General features: G+C 38.0%; 1 protein-coding gene across 1 annotated transcript; it reads left to right on the forward strand.

Annotated features, from left to right (window-relative positions):
* Window positions 1-10,015: 10,015 nt before the first annotated feature.
* Window positions 10,016-11,718, forward strand: LOC121486277 (olfactory receptor 2AE1). Its single transcript, XM_041747138.1, has one exon. The coding sequence runs from the start codon at window positions 10,135-10,137 to the stop codon at window positions 11,092-11,094; it is 960 nt and encodes a 319-aa protein (XP_041603072.1). The 5' UTR covers window positions 10,016-10,134; the 3' UTR covers window positions 11,095-11,718.
* Window positions 11,719-23,937: the final 12,219 nt, after the last annotated feature.

The following is a 23,937-nucleotide window of genomic DNA, read 5'->3' on the forward strand; positions in this document are numbered from 1 at the left end:
ACTGTCAACATTTACAAACATTCATGGGATGGGTTTCAAGAAGCATGTTCCTTGAGCACTCAAAGAAATCTAGGAATTTGCTATGAAGGAGGTGGGAACTCAAGTGCACATTGACACTAGGCTCAACAAAGCTGATTGGCCCAAAGGAATAAGGAATGTTCCATACCATATCTGTGTGTGGTTGTCCAAAAGACATTGGATGAAAATTCACCAAATGAGCTCCATATATTTTAACATGAGCTCCGAGCTCCATGTATTTGTCACAACTTTCAAAAATCAGCAATTAATGTGGATAAGAACTAGCCACTGATTGTCAAATAAAGGTATAAAATTGCAAAGAAAAAAAAAAAGTTTCTGTTTGATATAGTTGGACAAAAATATATTGTTTTGCTAGTTTTTTTTTATTAGTTTCATTTTTCCTGTTTTATGCTGCCTCATTTTATTATGTTTTAAAAAATAAAATTCATTTTATTTCCTCTACTTATATATACTTCTTTTAAAAACATTTTTAGTCATTGCCATAGAGTTTGCATTGTACATTTTGAAAAATCTGAATCTACCCTCAAGGAACATGTCATATAATGCATGGTGAAAGACTTTATAATAGTAGACCTTGTTTTCCAGGCAATGAATGCCCAATACATTGTTACCTTTAATGCTTTAAACACTTACTTGCTTTAAACATCTCGTATGTTGCAAGTGTAAGGGGGCATGAACTGACACACACAAAAAAGGTGGAAAGGAGACAATGAAGAATCCAAGGTAACTGAAGACTCATAAGAGGTTTTGGAAAAATGACTTATAAGCAATTGACTCCATTTTTGGAGCCAAGAGAGACTCTCAGGAAACAGAGAAAGTCACAACTCCTCTGGAATCTGGATATCGACAGTTTACCCTTCAATTCTTCATGATCTGGAATCTTTCCAGGGCTAAAAGAAAGAATACAGAAGATAGATAATTCTGAAATAGAAAAGATTTCCAGAGTCAAAAGTATCAGGGTCCTTTGAAAAACCTGAAGGTACAGTTTATCTGCCTTTCCTCAGTTTTACCATTATCAGTGCTATGGTGGATATATAGAATGCTTGTTGACAGATTTTCATTTTCAGTTTCTCATTTAGCATGACATACACTTTCAGGTCTTGCTTCTTTACCCATTGTAAGAATCTCTGGCTTTTAGTTGAAATGTTTAGTCCATTTATACTTGATGAAATTATTGATATAGTTGAGTTTAAATCTATCAACTTGCTTGTTTTTGATTTCCCCTTTCTGCTTTTTTTTTTTTTTTTGTATTACTCTCTTTGTGCCTTCTTTTGAGGTAATAAGATATTTAAAAATTTTATTTCATTTCAGCTTTTGGGTCTCTAAAGCTATACTACTATTAAAAAAATAAAATATTTAAAATTTGACATTTTGGTCAATTTTTCTTCAACAAGGGTGCCAGGAACACAGAATGAGGAAATTATTGGCTCTTCAATAAGTGGTTTTTGGGAAATTGGGTCCTTACACAAAAAATCAAAATGAGGGGATCCCTGGGTGGCTCAGTGGTTTGGTGCCTGCCTTTGGCCCAGGGTGTGATCCTGGAGTCCTGGGATTGAGTCCCACATCAGGCTCCTGGCATGGAGTCTGCTTCTCCCTCTGCCTGTGTCTCTGCCTTTGTGTGTGTGTCTTTCATGAATAAATAAAATCTTTAAAAAATAAAATAAATCTTAAAAAAAGGCAAAATGATTTAGATATTAAATGTAAGATCTGAAATTGTAAAACCCCTAGAAGAAAACATAGAGAAAAATCTTTTTTTTTTTTTTTTTAAAGAAGACATGAATGGACAACAGGTACATAGAAAAAGTGCTCAACGTGCCGAATCATCAGGGAAATGCAAATCAAACGTGCAATGAAATATTGCCTCATTTATTTGGATGTCTATTACCAAGAAAGCAAAAGTTTATGGGAAACAGTATAGAGGTTCCTCAAAAAATTAGAACTACCATATGATCTAGAAATCCCACTTCTCACTATGGATCTTAAAGACTTGAAAACAGTATCTCAGATATCGTGCCCAGCACAGAGCCTGACATATGACCTGATCCCATGACCTTGAAGTCATGACCTGAGCTGAAGTCAAGAGTTGGACACCTAACTGCCTCATGGTCCTGCTATTTTTGACAACATGGATAAATCTGGAGGACTTAGCTAAGTGAAATAAATCAGATGCAAAAGGACAAATGCTACATGATACCACTTATACATATAAGGAATGTAAACTAGTCAATTTCATAGAAGCAGAGATTAGAGTGGTGGCTGCAAAGGACAGGATGGGGAGAGAAATGGGGAATTATTAGTTAAAGGGTATAAAGCTTCAGTTATACAAGAGGAATAAGTCCTGGAAATGTGCTGTACAGCACAGATCCTATAGTTAACAAAATTTTAAGTATACAATACAGTATTGTTAAGAGATCTTATGTTAAGTGTTCTTATCACCAAAAAATAATAAGGAAGGCAGCAGGAAATTTTGTAGGTGATGGGTATGTTTATGACATAGATTATAGTGACGGTTTTGTGGATGTACATTGATCTCCAAACTCATCACGTTTTATTCATTAAATATATACAGATTTTTGTATGTCAGTCATACCTTATTAGAGTGGTTTGAACAAAACAAAATATCTACTTATTTCTCTTCTGATTTCTCCTTTGATATGCATTAGAGTTATGCTATTTAGTTAATATTTAAGATTTTTCTGATATCTTTCTAATTGTGATCTGAAAAAATACTTTGTGTGACCTAAATTCTTTAAAAATTTAATGATGCTCTTATTATACACAGTATATGGTCCATCTTGATAAATGTTCCATATGCACTTGAAAGATGTGTACTATTCTTTTGTTGAAGGGGGTGTTCTACAAGTGTCAATCAGGTCTATTTAGTTCATAGTGTTTTTATTATTTCCTCAAATATTTTTTTTCTATCCTTTCTGTCTCTGCTATTTCAGGACTCCAATTATATGTATATTAGACTATTTAAGGTTGTCCTAAAGCTCACAGATGCTCTGTTCATTATTTTTTACATTTTTTCCTGTCTTGTTTCATTTTGAATAGTTTTTATTGCTGTCTTCATACACCAGTATTTTCTTTTGCAATGTTCAATTTGCTGCTAATTACCCTGGATTATTTTTCATTATAGACACTGTAGTTTTCAATGCTATAAACATGTATGTGTGTGTGTTTTATTTTTCTTGCCTCTGCTAACATGCTTAATCTTTCCTTTAGCATTTTGAACAGATGGAATACAGTATTTTTTTAAAGATTTTATTTATTCATGAGCGACAGAGGTTGAGAGAGAGAGAAAGAGAGAGAGGGAGAGAGACAGGCAGAGGGAGAAGTAGGCTCTATCCAGGGAGCCTGATGTGGGACTCGATCCTGGGTCTCCAGGATTGCACCCTGGGCTGAAGGCGGTGCTAAACCGCTGAGCCACCTGGGCTGCCTGGAATACAATCTTAGTAAGTGCAATGTCTTTGCGAATTCTGTCTGATCTAAACAACATAATCAGTAAGATACCCCAAGTTGGTATATTATCAGTTCTGGGTTGTTTCAAGTCACAGATTTTTCTATTTATTATGGGTAATATTTTCCTGTTTCTTTGCATGCTTCTTAATTTTTTACCGAATGCTAGACATTGTGAATCTACCTTGGCATGTCCTGGTTATTTTTGTATCCCTACAAATATTCTTGAGCTTTGTTCTGGAATGCAATTAGGATATTGTGATTTGAATCCATTTGGATCTTTCTTTTTAGGATTTGTTAGGCAGAACCATAGCAGTGTGTGGTCTAGATTTAATTATTCCTCAGGACCCTTCTGCGTATTACACCAATACTCTGAAACAGATTTTCTGATTTTTAAAAAGATTTTATTTATTTATTCATGAGACACACACAGAAAGAGAGAGAGAGAGAGAGAGAGAGAGAGAGAGAGAGACAGAGGGAGAAGCAGGCTCCATGCAGGGAGCCTGACATGGGTCTCAATCCCAGGTCTCCAGGATCAGGCCCTGGGCTGAAGGTGGCGCTAAACCGCTGAGCCACCCGGGCTGCGCAGATTTTCTGATTGGATGGTGGGAACAACCACTGTTAAATTGGAGGTGGTAGAGTATTGGATGTGAAGCCATAAGTATAGCATCAGAGCTTCCAGATGTATGTATTCCCTCTATATAAAAATGCCTGAGAGAATATCAACAGAGAGACCCAAGCCAAGATGAAAGATAGGCAAAGAAGACACTCATATTTTTATGTTACTGAATCTAGCTGAGATCAGTTCTATCCCATTCATTGCTATGATTCCATACCCTTCCCTTAAGATAGTATAAGTTTTGTTTTATGTCACTTGAGTATTGTCACAAGAGTATTGATTAGTGCAAATTCTTAGTTGAACATGATATATTTATTTATTTGCTTTATTTGTAAGTCCCATGGGGGAAGGGACTATGCTTGCATGTTAATCACTGTCCACATGCTACCCAAATACAGTGCTTTGGACACAGCAGATGCTTATCAAATATTTTTCAAAGAAATTAATGAATTGTATAAATGACATACTGCCTTAATTAGAGATTACATTCTGGTGAGAAAAAGAGCACCAGGTAAAAGTATTAGAAAGTAGGTTTTAAAAAATATTATATTTTTAAGTAATCTCTACACTCAATGTGGGTCTCAAACTTAACAATTCCAAGATCAAGAGTTGATGCTCTATTGACTGAGCCAGCCAGGTGCTCCAAAAGTGGGTTGTGAAGAAAATAATGATACATTGGATCTACCCAAAGAATAAACCACAAGCTAAAATCCATAAAGTAGACATTTTAGTGTCTCAGTTGAGATAGAGAACAGAGAATAGCTCAACATATCCCTATAATGGAAGAGCATGGTATCAGAATGAGATGGTAGTAAATAAAAAGAAGATGTACAGATATGTCATTTTCTTTTTAAACTTTTGTATCTGAAATCTTTTCACATATTAATGTAGTCTATAAAATTGGAGTTTGGCCCACAGTCAGGGTGGGAAAGACTAGTGATAATTGCCTGTCTTCATTCTTTGACTTCTTTTCTATAATATGGCACATGGGGAAACCCTCAAAAGTGTGTTGTGAGCAATAGGGATTAGATCTTCCCTAGATTGTGCTCTCAAAAGAGTTGGATAGAAAGGGGTTAGAGAGATCTGGGTTCTAAGATGAAAAACAAGCCAAGACTCTAGGGATTACTTGACTTCATGGTTAATTGGCCCTTGGAGAAGATATTCCCATGTTATCTTCAGACTTACACTCCTCAAAATATCTCATTCCCCAGACCCCTACAAGCAAACTCCAAGCAAAGCCCTTTGGGAATGCTTATTTCAATGCATATGGCAAGTCTAATTGGCATCTTGAGTAATGGTTTCCAGAAGAGATTCAGGATGTGTCTTCTGGGCTGGGATCCCTGATGCCATATATGTAGTGTCCTCAGTTTGCCTCAGCTGACATCATAGGTCCTCTGGGTTAGGGGGATGTTCTATTTCTTGCAGATGGTACTCCTCTGTCCTCAAGATTGGTTCATGTCAGGTCAATTTTATTCTCATTATAACCCCTACGATTCCTGCTGAAGAATCATTTATGCAGTTAAGAAGGGGCCTATTCTAAAAATGCCAGTGCTAGGAAAAAATTCTTATTTTATCCAGCAGGAAAGGAAGTATAAAGGAAGAAGAGAGTGCCTTGAGTTATTCAAAATAGGAGAAAATCCCAAACAGATTTTCTTTTGATTCTGGATTCATTGATGATTATGCTAGTATTAAATGTAGCTTCTTAATCAGATCACATTAATGCAAATTCAAAGTTTGCATTACCATTTTGGGATGGAGCAGTGCTTCAGATATATGTTTAGAGGCAGATGAAGCATATGCATGATTCAAAGGCCCAACTGGTAGAGGTTAAAGAAGTTTAGTTATGCAATCTGTCCTGATGTGTACTGGAGTGTAAAATCTGAGTACCGATTGCAGGAGCATTACAGAATTTCATTTACTGTTGCTCCTGGTAACACTCTGTCACTAGGATAATTAATGTCAACAGTGGTGACTGTATAGGGCAATATCTTCTCTACCATTCCACTGGTAAATGGAGATTTCCAGGATTAGATAAGGAAGTCTGATGAACACCTCAGAAAAAAAACCTGTTTGAATGATCAGTGTGTGAGTCAGTGTGGACCTATTCAGCCTTCTCTATTCCACTTCTATACTTGTTCTGCCCACAAGTCTCTGCAGAGGGAATTTCAGGTAAGGTAAGGCTGGGACTAGGAAACCTTTATTAGAAACTAGGGCATCCTAAAGCATTGTCAGCTTATTTCCTCATCTCTTTAGCCTAAGGGTGATATTTGGTCAGTTCATGAAGAAAGCTGCCAGAGAAGGCAGAAGAAAAAGTCACTCGAGGGCTACAAATCAGAAAGGGAAATTATTAGGAGAGTTGTCTAAGAGAAGAAGAGAGTCATGAATCAGGTGATGGAAAAGCTTACACTATGGGGCCTTACAGAGAAAGATGGAAACTGAGGAAGGAAATAGGGGAGCATATGGATACCTAAGTCAAAGCAAAATATGTGGGTGTTTCACGGCGCTGGAGTGATTGGAGGGAGCATGGAGAAAGTTTAGCTGTTAGTCCACAAGAGGCTAAGTTTGAAATAACAATGTGAGGTGGTGGTCAAAAATAGTCTGTATTAATATGGAGAGAGAGAATAATAAATGGGACTTCTTATTGGTCAAATTATACTTTGAAGAACACATTGGGTTCTGAGTTATCTGCTTTAAAAATGAAGTAGATAATCTGGAATGCATTAAAATCTAGGGAAATGTTCAGGGAGGAAAAACATAAAGAGGGATGGTGTGGATATTCTGGGGATCAATTTGGACTATTATTCTTTTGAGTTGGTCTTCACCATGCAGACTAAGCTTTCATTATGATCAGCATTCATGTAAGAATTAGATAAAGGGCGGATCAGAAAATCTGGCTGGTTAAATGTTATAATCCTACTTTTATCAACCTGGATTTGAAGGCTCTCAGGCCTATCCAGGTAATATCTCCCACTTATGTTCAAGTATATAAATATGGTGGCTTTGTTTATGTCCACTTGGCACCTATACACAACTCTTTAAACCATACTTAATTCCAAATAAAGACAATACCAAGTTGCATCTAACATGATACACCTATCCCATGTACAACCAAAAACATATTAAACTTTTCCTAAGAAGGGGATACAAAACACACCAAGTATTTTCCCATAAGATGATACAAAATCCCCTTTTTACCTTTAGATGAGTATTCATTCTACTCCTATCTCATTCATACTCCCCCTTTTATATCCTATAATTTTAAATACTGAGATATGAAGTTAACTATATTAATATATCTTATGTTAGGAAAGGGATGACCCAGGGGAATAAAACCAAAACATACAGGTAATGCACATATACAAAATGTTCATATCAAAATAAGGAAGAAATGCCTATAACTATTACACTTTTTGTTTCTGCAGCTGTTCCCATGATCATGGCAGGTGTTTATAACTATCTTCTTTTACTACTGATTCCATATTCCCTTTGTCCACAATTGGTCATGGTTCCCTGTCTGTGGAGTTACCCAAATCTTCATTCCTGAAGGATCTGGGCCATTAGCAGACCTGTTTGAATTGGGTTGTTGTAGTTTTCCACTGACTTATCACAGGACATTTGAGTACAGAGAGGAAGCCTAGAAAATATCCTATATTCCTGACATACTCTTTATCCCTGCGGTGTGGTAGAAACTCAATTTCTTCTTACAAGTCAGGATCAATCACACCAAATCAGTAGAATAACCTCCTTTGCTTGTTGATTCAATGATATGAGGAGCCCAAAGTGGCAGGGTGGCAGTCTCAACTCTCAGTAAATGGAATCATTGTTGTTACCTATGGAAGACTTTCTACCTTTGGAGCTAAGACCTTTAAACCAGCAAAGGCTAAAAGTCCAGAGATAGGAACAAAATGTTTGCTGGTGGATCATCGTTATAGATGTTAGAGTGAGAGGACTCATTTCCGTTTCCACCTCTTGATTCCTGGTCCTGTAAACCCTTGTGATGGGAGAAACAGCACCAGAAGCTGGATGTGGATTAAAAGCATATAGCACATCCTGGAGGACATTGCTCTAGCAATAGGAGTGTTGCCAACTAACTGTTGCTGTAACTGAATCTTCAAAAAGCTGTTCTACTGTTCTATCAAGACAGTTCTTTCAAGATGATAGTGTGGTAAGACTATTAGATTTCATGAACATGGGCCCAATCTCACACTTCATTTGTTGTGAAATGAGTTCCTTAGTCAGAAGCAATGGTTCTTGGAATACTATTATGGTGAATAAAACATTCTGTAAGTCCACAGGTGGTAGTTGTGGCAGTAGCGCTGGAGGCAAGGAAGGCAAAACCATACCCAGAGTAAGTGTCTATTCCAGTCACAACAAAATTGTGTCCCTCCCACGATGGAAGCAGTCCAGCATAATCAGTCTGCCGCCAAGCAGCTGGCTGATTCCCCTGGTGAATGCTGCCATATCAGGGACTCTGTGTTGGTCTCTCGTTGGCTGACTGGGCACCAGCAGTGTCTGTAGCTAGGCTGGTTTTGGTGAGTGGAGGTCCATGTTGCTGAGCTGATTCCTGCCCCTTTGGCCACTTTGCTTGTGAGTCCATTGGAATGAACAGGAGTGACTGAAAGAGTGTTAACTGATGTCACAGAATGGGTTGACACTTAGGATGATTTATTTTGTGGACAATAGTAATGGGTATTTCTTCCTTGTTTGTTATAGGAATATTTTGCATATTTTTGGTTGTATGCAGGATAGTTATGTTAGGCAGAAGGATGACTTTGTTGTGTTTGTTGGTTTAAGGAGATGCGTATGAATGCCAAACTAACAGGGGATGGGCTCTGGTGGTCTTGAAATGTGTCAGCTTGCCTAAGGTGAACTACACTTCTCAGAATTCCCATTTTTGTACACTTTTGTTGAAAGAGGGCTATAGGAGAGATTCTAAGGGAGATTAGAGGGTGGAAGGGAAGCCCCATTTTGTAACTTGCATATGTTGTTGCTGATCTGCTGACTTACCTCATTGGTATGAGGCAGCAACTGGGCCTGAGTTGCTCTACCTCCCCCTGGATCCTCCTCTAGTTTCTCTGACTTCTGGGCCAAGTGTGCATGGTTAGCCTCACTAGGAAGGGCCCCAGCTTCAGCAAGATAACCATACCAACAATTCCAGAAGCACAAGAGCTGATGTGGGTTTTAGTCTGCCTTTGTGGGTTTATTTAAGTTCATGCTTGTGGGTTCCAGCCTGCCCTTGATCTAATGCACTTCATTTCCATTTCCCTTCTTTACCACTAGCCCGATGGACTTCAAGTTCCACCATCAGACACTAAGGTGAGAGCCTTTTATATAGACTGCTTAACCAGCTTTCACAATTGTGTAAGGCCAAATTTCTGAACAATCCATTAAGTGCATATGTATATACCTTTATACTTACAAAAAATTGTACACATATATACTTATAAAAAAGTATATATCTAATATATATAATATTTAGTGCATATATAAAGTATATATATATTTGTAAAAGTATATATGTATATAAAGATATACACATATATGTGTGTGTATATATATTTATTCCTTAATGAGGAGAGGCTTTTGTTTTGAAGTTTGGCACTTAATAGAATCTGTTCTGGAATTTCAGACTTACATTTGTACTGAGAGATTTGAAGTTCTTTCTTTCTTTCTTTCTTTCTTTCTTTCTTTCTTTCTTTCTTTGTTTCTTTCTTTCTTTTTCTTTCTTTCTTTCTTTCTTCTTTCTCTCTTTCTTTCTTTCTTTTCTTCTTTCTTTTTTCTTTCTCTTTCTTTCTTTCTTTTTCTTCTTTCTTCTTTCTTTTCTTTCTTTCTTCTTTCTTTCTTTCAGTTTACTTTAAGAATTAGAGCTGTTGAAGAATGAGAAATAGAAAAAAATTCTCTTCACAAATTCTTTGGTAGATCAAAAGGTGCTTACTGTCTTGTGTGCTGAACCCCAGTATTTCTGATATCACATTTCACCTCTGCTTCCTCTTCCCCCAGAGACTGAGAAAGGGGAGATGTGGCAGAGGAATCAGACCTTTCTGGCAGACTTCATCCTTGAAGGCCTCTTTGATGACTCTCTCATCCACCTTTTCCTTTTCTCCTTAACCATATTGGTCTTCCTTATTGCAGTGAGTGGCAACACGCTCACTATTCTCCTCATCTGTGCTGATGCCCAGCTTCACACACCCATGTACTTCCTGCTCAGTCAGCTCTCCCTCATGGATCTAATGCATGTCTCCACAACCATCCCAAAGATGGCTACCAATTACCTATCTGGCAAGAAGACCATCTCCTTTGTGGGCTGTGCTACCCAGCACTTCCTCTATTTGTCTCTGGGTGGTGGTGAGTGTCTTCTCTTAGTTCTCATGTCCTATGACCGCTATGTTGCCATTTGTCATCCTCTTCGTTATACCATTCTCATGAACAGAAAGGTGGGATTGATGATGGCTGTCATGTCATGGTTGGGGGCATCCATAAACTCTCTAATTCACACAGTGATCTTGATGCATTTCCCTTTCTGTGGGTCTCGGAAAATCCACCACTTCTACTGTGAGTTTCCAGCTGTTGTGAAGTTGGTGTGTGGAGACATCACTGTTTATGAGACCATAGTGTATATCAGCAGTGTCATACTCCTCCTCCTCCCCATTTTCCTAGTTTCTACATCTTATGCCTTCATCCTCCACAGTGTCATTCGGATGCATTCAGCTGGGAGTAAGAGAAATGCCTTTGCTACTTGTAGCTCTCACCTCATTGTGGTTTCTTTCTGGTTTGGGGCCTGCATCTTTTCATATATGAGGCCCAGGTCCCAGCGTACTCCATTGCAAGACAAAGTTGGTTCTGTGTTTTATAGCATCATTACTCCCACCCTCAATCCTTTGATTTATACTCTCCGGAATAAGGATATAGCTAAGGCTCTGAGAAGAGTGCTAGGGAGAGATATTCTCACTCAGAGACAGCAATTGCCATTGCCCTGAATATAAGAGTGGAATGGGATAAGCTCCCTGAGTTGATCTGCATAAGCCTCTAAGATTTTCAAGAGTCCAGATCCCTGATGACTACTGCAAAAATGAAGTGGTTAACACACAATTCCAGTATTCTAATTTGCTCTCAGGCATCTAAGTACCGTAGAATATTGTCGTAGCCCATTTGGGCTGCTGTAACAAAAATACCATAGGCTAGGTGGCTTAAACCACAAACATTTTATTTTCTCACAGTTCTGGAGGTTGAGAAGTCCAAGATCAACCACTGAAATTACTAGACACTCCCTTATTTCTTTTTGATTTCTTTAAAAAAACCTTGCCAAAACATGTTTCCCTAAGTGAAATAAGTCAGATAGAGAAAGACAAATACCATATGATTTCACTCATATATGGAGTTTAAGAAACAAAACAGATGAACATACGGTAGGGGGAAAATAAAGAGAAGGAAAAAATCATAAGAGATCCTTAATTATGGAGAACAAACTCTGGGTTGATGGAGGGCAGTGGGTGGGGAGTGGGATAGATGGATGATGGGCCATAAGGATGGCACTTGGGATGAGCACCGGGTATTGCAGTATGTGATGAATCACTGAATTCTACTCCTGAAACCAATATTGTATTGTATGTTAGCCAGTTAAAATTTAAATAAAAATTTTAAAAAAGAAAAAAACCCAGCACTCTACATCTTCTGTCCTCTGCTTCTATTTTATAATACTATTTTGCACAATGCTGCATATTATATTATGTTATATTATATCATATTATATTATATTATATTATATTATATTATATTATTATAATCTGTCTTACTAGGATGTGAACTGTTGAGGGCAAGGACCTTACTTTACTATTGTCTCACCAGAGCCAAGAAAAGAGCCTGACATGAAAAAAGTACTCAGGAGCTATTTGTTGCATAGAACAATAAACAAAGGAACCTAGATTGTTTTAAGTATCCCACATGACATTAATGACATTTAACTCAGAAAGGGGAAGAGATTATAAAAATGAATAATATAATAAATGGCTTGGCAGATATCCTTGATCTCAGACAGCCAAATGTTAATCCCTTGCAAATGCAGAGAGGTCTGATGTCTCAGTGAACTTTTCTGGGGTCTAATGGTTTGAGGGATTCCAAAGTAAAGACAAATTTCTATATCTTGCTTCTCTCTGAGTTAAAAAAGTCATGAATCTCTGGGACCTTCTTCAGATGAATCACACTTTAAGTTTGACAGCCAAGTTATGCCATTTTCCACAAGAAAGCATTTTCCTTTTGAGAAACAGCTTTCTGGTATTCTATAAGATGAGCCACTAGTTGGGTGCCATCTTACCCATGTAGCTCTAAGGTTAGATTTGCCAAGTAATACTCCAGTATCAAGTAGAATGGACCTTTGCCTGTGTTGTTTCCAAATGTGCAAGGGCTTTGCACAGTGAGCTCACAGTCCCAAGTAAATAGAAGTGGTTCCACTGCTACCTCTCTTTCTACACATACAAGTATGACCGTGTCAGGAATGCTTTAAGATTATTTGAGAATGAAACAATATAAGCCAAATTTATGGATGGTTATTCATGTAATACTAGCATCTGCCAAAAGTAAATAACACAGTGTTGTATGGGCTTCCCTTGAGAAGAGATATAACACTATATCTCAGTATTATAATCATTCTTTATATAGTCTAGATATTAATCCCTTATCAGATATATGGTTTAGAAATCTTTTCTCTCATTCCATAGGTTGCCTTTTCATTCTGTTGATTGTGTCCTTTGATAAATGGAAGGTTGTTTGTTTTTTTACAGATTTATGTATTTGTTTGTGAGAGAGCAACAATGAAATAACCAGATTTAAAAATGACCTAAAGGGGGATGCCTGGGTGGCTCAGTGGTTTAGCACCTGCTTTCAGCCCAGGGCGTGATCCTGGAGTCCCGGGATCGAGTCCCACATCAGGCTCCCTGTGTGGAGCCTGCTTCTCCCTCTGCCTATGACTCTGCCTCTCTCTCTCTCTCTCTCTCTCTCTCTCTCTCTGTCTCATGAATGAATAAATAAAATCTTTTAAAAAAATGACCAAAGGCTTGAACAGACATTTATCCAAACAGGTTATACCAATGGCCAACAAGCACATGAAAAGATGCTCAGTATCACGAATTGTTAGGGATATGATTAGGAAAAAAAATCAGCTCAAATTGGATTAAAAACTTGAAAGTAAGACCTGAAACCATAAAATTACTAGAAGAAAATGTAGGGGGTAGTCTCCTTGACATCAGTCTTGGCAATGAGTTTTTGGATTTGATACCAAAAGCCAAGGCAACGAAAACAAAGACAAAAAAATGGGACTATATCAAACCATAAAACTTCTGCACAAAGAAAATATTAGCAAAATGAAAAGGCAACCTACAGAATAGGAGAAAATATTTGGAAATCATATGTCTGATAAGGGGTTAATGATACAAAATGTATAAGGAACTCATCTAACTCAATAGCAAACAAAAAAATCTGATTTAAAAATGGTCAGAGAAGGGATCCCTGGGTGGCGCAGCGGTTTGGCGCCTGCCTTTGGCCCGGGGCGCGATCCTGGAGACCCGGGATCGAATCCCACGTCGGGCTCCCGGTGCATGGAGCCTGCTTCTCCCTCTGCCTATGTCTCTCTCTCTCTCTCTCTCTCTCTCTCTCTTTCTCTCTGTGTGTGTGTGTGTGTGACTATCATAAATAAATAAAAAAAAATTAAAAAAAATGGTCAGAGGAACTAAATAGTTTCCAAAGAAGACATGCAAATGGCTAACAGGCATATAAAAAGATGCTCAACATCCTTAAAAATCAAGGAAATGCGAATCAAAACCACAATGAAGAAAGGGGAACCCTCTTGCACTGTTGGTGGAAATGTGAACTGGTACAGCCACTCTTGAAAACTGTGTGGAAGTTCCTCAAAGAGTTAAAAATAGAGCTGCCCTATGACCCAGCAATTACACTGCTGGGGATTTACCCCAAAGATACAGATACAGTGAAATGGCAGGACACCTGCACCCAATGTTTATAGCAGCAATGTCCACAATAGCCAAACTGTGGAAGGAGCCTCGGTGTCCATCTAAAGACGAATGGATAAAGAAGATGTGGTCTATGCATACAATGGAATATTCCTCAGCCATTAGAAATGACAAACACCCACCATTTGCTTCAACATGGATGGAACTGGAGGGTAGTATGCTAAGTGAAGTAAGTCAATCGGAGAAGGACAAACATTATATGATCTCATTCATTTGGGGAATATAAAAAATAGTGAAAGGGAATAAAGGGGAAAGGAGAGAAAATGAGTGGGAAATATCAGTGAGGGAGACAGAACATGAGAGACTCCTAACTCTGGGAAACAAATAAGGGGTGGTGGAAACAGACAGAGGTGGGCAGGGGGTTGGGGTGACTGGGTGAGGGCACTGACTGGGACACTTGGCGGGATGAGCACTGGGTGTTATGCTATATGTTGGCAAATCGAACGCCAATAAAAAATATACAAAAAAACAAAAACAAAACAAAAACCACGATGAAATACTCCCTCACACCTGTTTGAATGGCTATTACTAAAAATATATAAATGCTGGCAAGGATGTGGAGAAAAGGAGCAAAGAGAACCCTTGTGCACTGTTGGTAGGAGTGTAAAGCAGTACAGCTACTACTGAAAACAGTATGGAGGTTCCTCAAAAAATTAAAAATAGAACTACCATATGATCCAGCAATTCTAGTTCTGGGTATATATCCAAAGGAAGTGAAATTACTATCACCCCAGGTTTATTGCAGCATTATATATAATAGCCAAGACATGGAAATGATCTAAATGTCCAAATCCATCTATGGATTGATTACTGGGTAAAGAAAAATGCACGTGTACACACACACACACACACACACACACACACACACACACATACACAGAGGAATTTAATTTAGCCATAAAAGGAAGGAAATCCTGCTATTTGCCGCAATATGGATGGACCTGGATATCATTCTGTCTATTCATTATGGCGATTGGTTGCCCACAATGTGAAGCTACTTAACACTATTGAATTGAACACTTTTTAAAAAATTTAAATTCAATTTGCCAACATATAGTATAACACCCAGTGCTCATCCCATCAAGTGCCCCCCTCAGTGCCCATCACCCATCTACCTCATTTCCCCACCCACCTCCCTTTCAACAACCCTTTGTTTCCCAGAGTTAGGAGTCTCTCATGGTTTGTCTCCTTCTCTAACTTTTCCCCCTCAGTTCCCTTCCTTTCCCTTATAATTCCTTTCACTATTTCTTATATTCCATGTATGAGTGCGAACCGAACACTTAAAAATAGTTAATAGTAAATTTTGTTATGCGCATTTCATCCTAATTTTAAAAATTTATGTAAAAAAATTCGGTTGGGTTGAACACAAAGCACTTTCATCATTTTTTTAGCACTTTCATCATTAATGAAATATTCATTTAGTTTTAAAAAAGGTATGATCCCAAAGCCTATTATAACATAAATTTTAATGGAAAGAATACCAAAAACATTCCCATGAAAGCCAAGAAAAATACAAAGCCTACTACTACAAATAAAAAGTTACTACTACTATTAAGCATTATATGATTTTGCCAATATAATTAGAAGGATAAAACTTGAGCAGAAACATTTTATTATATTAATTTTCATATGTTAGATGTCCAAGAGAATCACTTACAATTAACTGGAACCAACAAGTAAGCTCAAGAAATGTACAAGAAACAATGCACTACTCAACTCAAATAACCAATCAGAAAATATAACAAAACATTAATAAATCATGTTAAAATGAAAATGGAGATAAAGCACATTCCCTTCCACAATTTAATCTTTAAATTCAAAATGATTATAGTTCAAATCTCTTAGTATGTATTATGGAATCTACCAAGACAATTAAAAAAGTCAAATCACAGAGAAAATCTGTAAGATAAGCACAAAATAACTGAAAAAGAGCAACCATGAAGAACAGGTACTATCAGCTGTCAGAACATGCTATGAAATCCAGGAAATTCATTCAAGGAAAGAATCAATGAAAGAATAGTGAATTCAGAACACAAATTTATATATAAGAATTTAGTTTATAGTAATGACATTTCAAATCAGGGGGAAAATGATATAGAACATGTATATATCCATGTCAAGATGTGGGGAGAGAATGATCAAATACTGCTTAATTTTCAGCCTTTCTAAATATTTTATGAAATCACGAAATAGAGCCTTAAAATATTTTCTTCTAGAGTTGTTTTAATAAGATTTATTTATTTATTTAATTATTTATTTTAGAGAGAGAGTGTGTGCAAGTGGAGGGAGGGGCAGAAGGAGACGGAGAGAGAATCTCAAGTGAATTTCACGCTGAGCTCCATGTGGGGCTTGATCTCATGATCCTGAGCCAAATCAAGAGTGAGCTTAACTGACTGAGCCACCCAGGTGCCCCTCTCCTAGAATTTGTTTTACCACTTAATCTTGGCAAGTTTTTCTTAGTTGGCTTTGGGAGAATATTCCAGCACTTTGAAGCAAAGATGGTTCCTAGTAACCCAGCACTGGAAGCCCAGATAGAAAAGATATCTACAGCTGCCGTGACCTTCCCTTTGGTGCTATTATACACAGGGGGGAATGTGATTCAGGCACTAGAGAACATCAGTATGCTGAATGTCAGGAACTTGGTTTCAGTGGAAGTGTCAGGGAGGCTCCTGGCCAGGAAAGCCAAGGTGAAGCTTGCAAGGGCCAAGGGACCTGAATATCCTAAGGAACGGTAGAACATAATGACAGAGTTCTTACTGCACACAAGGAATCGGTGAGTAGATGGGAATGGCAGACTTGGTTGCCTCTAATAGTAACCACTGCCTCACCTTTCTCCCTGGTGTTGTGATCTTGAAAGCCAGAACTACAGAGATTTTTCTTTTTTGTCAAAATGGTGGAAACAGCCACAGTGAACAGGACTCCAAGTGTCATTTGTTGGAGGATGCAGGTGGCAGTAATGGGATGGCCAAGGAAGAGTAAGGAGCAGAGGAAGCACAGGATGAGGTAGATGAACAGGATGTAACTGAGAGATTGGTTATTAGCTTTGACATGGGAATTTCCCTATATTTCACAAAAATCCCAAGAACCAGAGTTGTAAGGGCATACAAAGGGCTGCACAAGCAAGCACCAACCCCACAGATCTTCAGGGCCCAAGAAAATCACAACCTTTAAGAGACAATGACCAGATCACTATTTGGGTATTGATTGGACACTTCATACATTGCTTCATATTTGGCAATAAAAACAAAGGGCCATTATCTTGGATTCAGTGAATCTTATGAGCTCCCCAAATACTCACATTTGGCCAAATTGCTAAAATTAGACACCAAATAAAGGAATGTTACAGAGAGAAAAAATCCAAGTTATCTATTTTTTCTTGGTATATCAAGGGCCAAGCAGCCCTGAATCACTTGTTTTGCTCATCTTCCATATGCAAGGAAATAAGTTTTTTCTTATAAACAAAAATTATACCCAATCATATCACTTAAATATAGGTAGAATAGGACATATCCTGGATTCAGTCACTTAAAAGCAAGCATGTATCGATTACCTGCAACAACACAGATAATATCCCAAGTTCTGCAGATAGAGATGACAAGACAAAAACTCTCACTTAAGAAGCTTCAAAGTTACATTATTTCTGCTGAGTAATTGCAAGCCTATCTCCTATTCATTATCACTTCCACTAATTTGTTCAGATTTGAGTAACTTCTTTTTTAACAAAATAACTCCCTAAATGAGACTCACTGTCTTCAGTCTTGAATATTTCTCATCTCTCATTCATTCAACCACACCTATTGATGTTTCTTTTTTTCTTAAGATTTTATTTATTTGAGAGAAAGAGAGAATGTGTGTGTGAAAGTGAGTGAGAAAGAGAGTGAGCAAGCGGGTGAGTAGGAGCGAGGTAAGGGGCAGAGGGAGGAGCAGACTCCCAGCTGAGCAGGGAGCCTGATGTGGGACTGTATTCCTGGTCTTCAGGATCATAACCTGAGCTGAAGGCAGATGCTTAACTGATTGAGCCACCCAGGTGCCCCTGAAATTTACATTTCTAATAAATTCCCAAGCGATGTTGATGCTGTTGGCATAGGTTTGAGAGCCACTGTTCTAGATAAAGTCTAAACTGCTAGCAAAACATAAAAGGTTCATTATTATCTAGGTTCTGCCTACTTCCCTTGTAGTGCCTTTTTTGAGGCAGTAAGCTGGAAAGAATAAAGAAACTAGATTAAATCCACACAAATCTTAAGATTATTTGTTCCAACTCTCTAAAAAAAGTCCATGGCATTTTGAAAGGGATTGCATTGAATGTGTAAATTTCCCTGGGTAGCATAGACATTTTCACAATATTAATTCTTCCAAAAGACCCCGAATAGCCAGGGGAATATTGAAAAAGAAAACCAGAGCCGGAGACATCACAATGCCGGATTTCAGGTTGTACTACAAAGCTGTGATCATCAAGACAGTGTGGTACTGGCACAAAAACAGAATCATAGTTCAATGGAACAGAATAGAGAACCCAGAAATGGATCCTCAACTCTATGGTCAACTCATCTTCGACAAAGCAGGAAAGACTATCCACTAGAAAAAGGACAGTCTCTTCAATAAATGATGCTGGGAAAATTGGACAGCCACATGCAAAAGGATGAAACTAGACCATTCTCTTACACCATACACAAAGATAAACTCAAAATGATAGAAAGATCTAAATGTGAGACAGGAATCCATCAAAATCCTAGGGGAGAACATGAGCAACACCCTTTTTGACTTGGCCACAGCAACTTCTTGCAAGATACATCCATAAAGGCAAGGGAAACAAAAGCAAAAATGAACTATTGGGACTTCATCAAGATAAGAAGCTTTTGCACAGCAAAGGATACAGTCAACAAAACTAAAAGACAACCTACAGAATGGGAGAAGATATTTGCAAATGGCATATCAGATAAAGGGCTAGTATCCAAGATCTATAAAGAACTTATTAAACTCAACACCCAAGAAACAAAAAATCCAATCATGAAATGAGTAGAAGACATGAACAGAAAATTCACCAAAGAAGACAAAGACATGGCCAACAAGCACATGAGGAAATGCTCTGCATCACTTGCCATCAGGGAAATACAAATCAAAACCATAATGAGATACCACCTCACACCAGAGAATGGTGAAGATTAACAAGACAGGAAACAACAAATGTTGGAGAGGATGAGGAGAAAGGGAAACCCTCTTGCATTGTTGGTGGGAATGTGAACTGATACAGCCACTCTGGAAAACTGTGTGGAGGTTCCTCAAAGAGTTAAAAATAAAGGGCTGCCCAGGTGGCTCAGCGGTTTAGTGCTGCCTTTGGCCCAGGGCGTGTTCCTGGAGTCCCAGGATCCAGTCCCATGTCAGGCTTCCTGCATGGAGCCTGCTTCTCCCTCTGCTTGTGTCTCTGCCTCTCTCTCTCTTTCTCTCTCTCTCTCACGAATAAATAAATAAAATCTTTTTTTTTAAAAAAAGAGTTAAAAATAGAACTACCCTACGACCCAGCAATTGCACTACTGGGGATTTACCCCAAAGATACAGATGCAGTGAAAGACTGAGACACCTGCACCCCAATGTTTATAGCAGCAATGTCCACAATAGCCAAACTGTGGAAGGAGCCTCGGTGCCCACTGAAAGATGAATGGATAAAGAAGATGTGGTTCATGTATACAATGGAATATTACTGAGCCATTAGAAACAACGAATACCCACCATTTGGTGCAACATGGATGGAACTGGAGGGTATTATGCTGAGTGAAGTAAGTCAATTGGAGAAGGACAATCATTATATGGTTTCACTATACAGGGAATATAAAAAATAGTGAAAGGGATTATAGGGGAAAGGAGGGAAAATGAGTGGGAAATATCAGAGAGGGTGACAGAACATGAGAGACTCCTAACTCTGGGAAACAAACAAGGGGTAGTGGAAGGGGAGGTGGGCAGGGGGATGGGGTGACTGGGTGATGGCCACTGAGGGGGGCCCTTGATGGGATGAGCACTGGGAGGTTTTTTTTTTTTATTATTGGAGTTCGATTTAAGCACTGGGTGTTATATGTTGGCAAATTGAACTCCAATAAAAAATATACAAAAAAAAGGAAACTAAATTGAATGTACACCTGTGATACTCCAGGCACTCTGCTTGATATATCATATATCTCATTTCTCACACAATCTTGTGAGGCAGGTAAACAGTATCCAACCATTTTGCAGAAACAATTGAGACTTGAAGAGCTCAAATAATTCACCTAAGATCTTGGAGGTAGTGAAGGCAAGGCTAAGATCCAGCCAGACACAAGACCAGGGGGCTGGACTGGGATGAAGCAAATGAGATGCTGGGGTGGGGGTGGGAGTGGGGCAAAATTTAAGCACTCACTTTTCAGAGGCCACCCATGGCCTTGCAGGGCCCAGAGAGAGTCAGCACTTGCTTAAATTTTGTACCCCAGGCACTTCATCTTACCCTATTCCTGGCCCTATTCAGAACTATCTGACTCCAAAGTCTGTCATTTTTCCAATGCACACCTTTTGTTAACTTTATTTTTTTTATTTTTAATAAATTAATTTTTATTGGTGTTCAATTTACCAACATACAGAATAACACCCTTTTGTTAACTTTAATACTTACTACAACCCTTTCTCTTAAAAAGCCATGATTCTCTTAGAATTAGAGGGCTTAGAGAAGTTTCTGTATTTTTTTCTCAATAGGAATTTATCAAGATTCAATTTCATAAATTTATCATTAAAAAGAAACTGCAGGGAAAATTCATTTATAAAATGCTAATAAATTAATTTAAAATAATATATTAGACAATCTCATCAAGTTCGTTAAAAAAAATAGCACACTGCAGTCAATTGGGGCTTTTTAAATGTTTTCAAATGCAAGAACGTGAAATAATATATAACTTAGAGTTAGGCAGTAGTGAATTCAAAGTAATTAAAATATTGGCATCAATTTTATTTTTTATTTATTTTTAGAACAGTGGGTTTTTAAAAAAAAGTTTATTTATTTATTTTTTAGTAATCTCTATACACAGTGTGGGGCTTGAACTCATGATCCCAAGATCAAGAGTTGTATGCTCTTCCAACTGAGCCAGCCAGGTGCCCTGTTATCAATGTCATTTTAAATTATAATAAATAAAAACAACAAAATTCCTGAAGTTTCCTTTTTCTTTAATTTCATGGTATAGTTCAAATTGAGTGAAAATCATCCATTTTCCGGAGGTTTGGTGGATTTCCCATGGGAACCTGTCTGAACCTAGTGCATTTGGGGGTGGGTACCCCTCTGATATCTTTTTTTTAAGTTTTTAATTTTGATTCCAATATAGCTATATGCAGTATTATATTAGTTTCAGGTGTACAATGTAGTGATTCAACACTTCCATATATCTCCCTGTGCTCATCACAAGGAGTGACCTCCTTAATCCTCGTCACCTACTCCCACCCTTCCCAGCCTCCCCTCTGGGAACCATCAGTTCTCTATAGTTTAGTTTGTTTCTTTCAACACTATATCAAAATCTTAAAATAAATCTATCTTTAATCTCAAAATGTTCCATTATCCTCATACCTGTGCATATAACACTTGCTTTTTCTTCTTCCTGGGACACCATTTCTTCCCTTGTATACATGACTGACTGATTATAAACACCTGTCTCTAAATGAACTTGAACCTGAGAAGCGTGCCCACTAAAGGATAATTGACTCCATATTTCCTCAAGACATCCTGTTTATGTTTCTTTTTAAAAGTTTATTAATTAATTGATTAATTAATTACTTTTATTATTAGTATTTTAAAAGATTTTATTTGTTTGTTCATGAGAGACACACAGAGAGAGGCAGAGACATAGGCAGAGGGAGGAGCAGGCTCCCTGGAGGGAGCTTGCTGCAGGACTCAATCCTAGGACCCTGGGACCACGAACCAAAGGCAGACGCTCAACCATTGAGCCACCGAGGTGCCTGAAGTTTATTTATTTATTTTAATAATCTGTGCACCATTGCCAGGTTCAAACTCCCTACCTCAAGGTCAAGCGTCACATACTTCTCCAGCTGAGCGAGCCAGACACCTCTCCCCTCCTTTTTATATTTCTATAATTACGTTTTTATACCTTATTGTACTTTACTTGCCTGCTTATATCACTAGGCTGGAGACATTCAATGGCAGTGGGTCTTCTTAGGAAAAAACAAGATTTGGAGTTAAAACAGTATTCAAAATTGGGCTTGTCTATTTACTAAGGGTCTGATCTTACTATTAATTTTGTGTGGGCGTTGCCGGCCAAGAGGGGAGCCTGAGACTCAGAAATTTGAATACCACAGTAGCATGGAGTGTGACCTCATGGAGACTGACATCTTGGAGTCGTTGGAAGAGCTAGGTTACAAGGGTCCACTGTTGGAAGATGGTGCTCTGTCTCAGACAGTCTCTGCTGGAGCCAGTTCCCCCGAGTTTACCAAACACGGTGTCTGAATTAACAGTGTTCTGTAAACTAGAGGAAAATGTGCAAGCAACTAACAGCAACTAACAGCCCGAGTGAAGCCGAAGAGTTCCAGCTTGAGGTGGGTTCCAGCTTGAGATGAACTGTCCATATCTGTCACTGACGTCTGGGGATGTGACCAAGCGCCTTCTAGTTCAGAACTGCCTCCTTTTGCTCACATACCTCTTCTCAGAACTAGAAGCTGCCAGAATGCTCTGTGTGAATACTCCTCCAAAAAAAGCCCAAGAAGGAGGCGGTAGTGAGGTCTTTCAAGAGATGAAGGGCATATGTATTGCTCTAGGAATGTCCAAACCTCCGGCCAATATAACTATGTTCCAATTCTTCAGCGGGATTGAAAAAAAAGTAAGACCTTTAGTACCAGATTGTAGTGTATTAAAGGCATAGTTCTACATTTGTTTGAAATGAATCAAGTTAATTTCTCGTAATGGGAACCTAATGTGAGTATTGATTGTTACTAAATGAGTTTTGGGTTTAAATCCTATCTACCTTAAAGAGAAATTAGTATTTTACTATTTTTTTGAACTTGTTAGCATGTTTCTTTTTCAAAAAGGAAACTTTACACTTTGATTTATAAGCTGAAATAAACTAGGTATAATGTAAAAAGAATGAAGACTTAAGTCCTTTTAAAAATTTTATCCTTGAACTTTGAGGCAATTAATTTTTAAGGTCTTTATCATTAAATGTTACCACCCTCCTTTCCATTGACTGGACAAAAAAGGATGTAAACGTTTTTGGTTTTTAATCCAGTCACTATGAATCTTACATGTTTCAATTGGCAAACTAGGTTTGTTGACTGCTAACATAATCTAGTATGTGAAAATAATTCAGAATTATTTTTATGCCACACATTAACTGTTAAGAGGTTTTTTAAAAAATATAATTGGCTAGGAATAAGCAATTTTAGTAAATTAACGAATATAAGAGAAAAAATTTTGTGTGTTTTTTTTCCAGCGAATTATGGTATCTTTCTCAAGAAGTATTTTATGACAACTTTTCTGGTATATATTTTTTACATTTGTTTTTATTTAAGTTTAATTTGCCAACATATAGTATAACACCCAGTGCTTATCCCATAAAGTGCCCTTCTCAGTGTCCATCATGCAGTTACCCCAATCCCCCGCCCACCCCCCTTCCCCAACCCTTTGTTTCCCAGAGTTAGGAGTCTCTTACAGTTTGTCTCCCTCTCTAATTTTTCCCACTCAGTTCCCCTCCTTTCTCTTATAATCCCTTTCACTATTTCTTATATTTCCCATATGAGTGAAACCATATGATTGTCCTTCTCTAATTGATTTACTTAACTCTG

Source organism: Vulpes lagopus, chromosome 3 (genome assembly GCF_018345385.1).
Source record: "Vulpes lagopus strain Blue_001 chromosome 3, ASM1834538v1, whole genome shotgun sequence".
NCBI lineage: Eukaryota > Metazoa > Chordata > Mammalia > Carnivora > Canidae > Vulpes > Vulpes lagopus.

Excerpts from the sequence above, each read along its gene's own strand:
- LOC121486277 (XM_041747138.1), top strand. The coding sequence starts at position 10,135 with ATGTGGCAGAGGAATCAGACCTTTCTGGCAGACTTCATCCTTGAAGGC.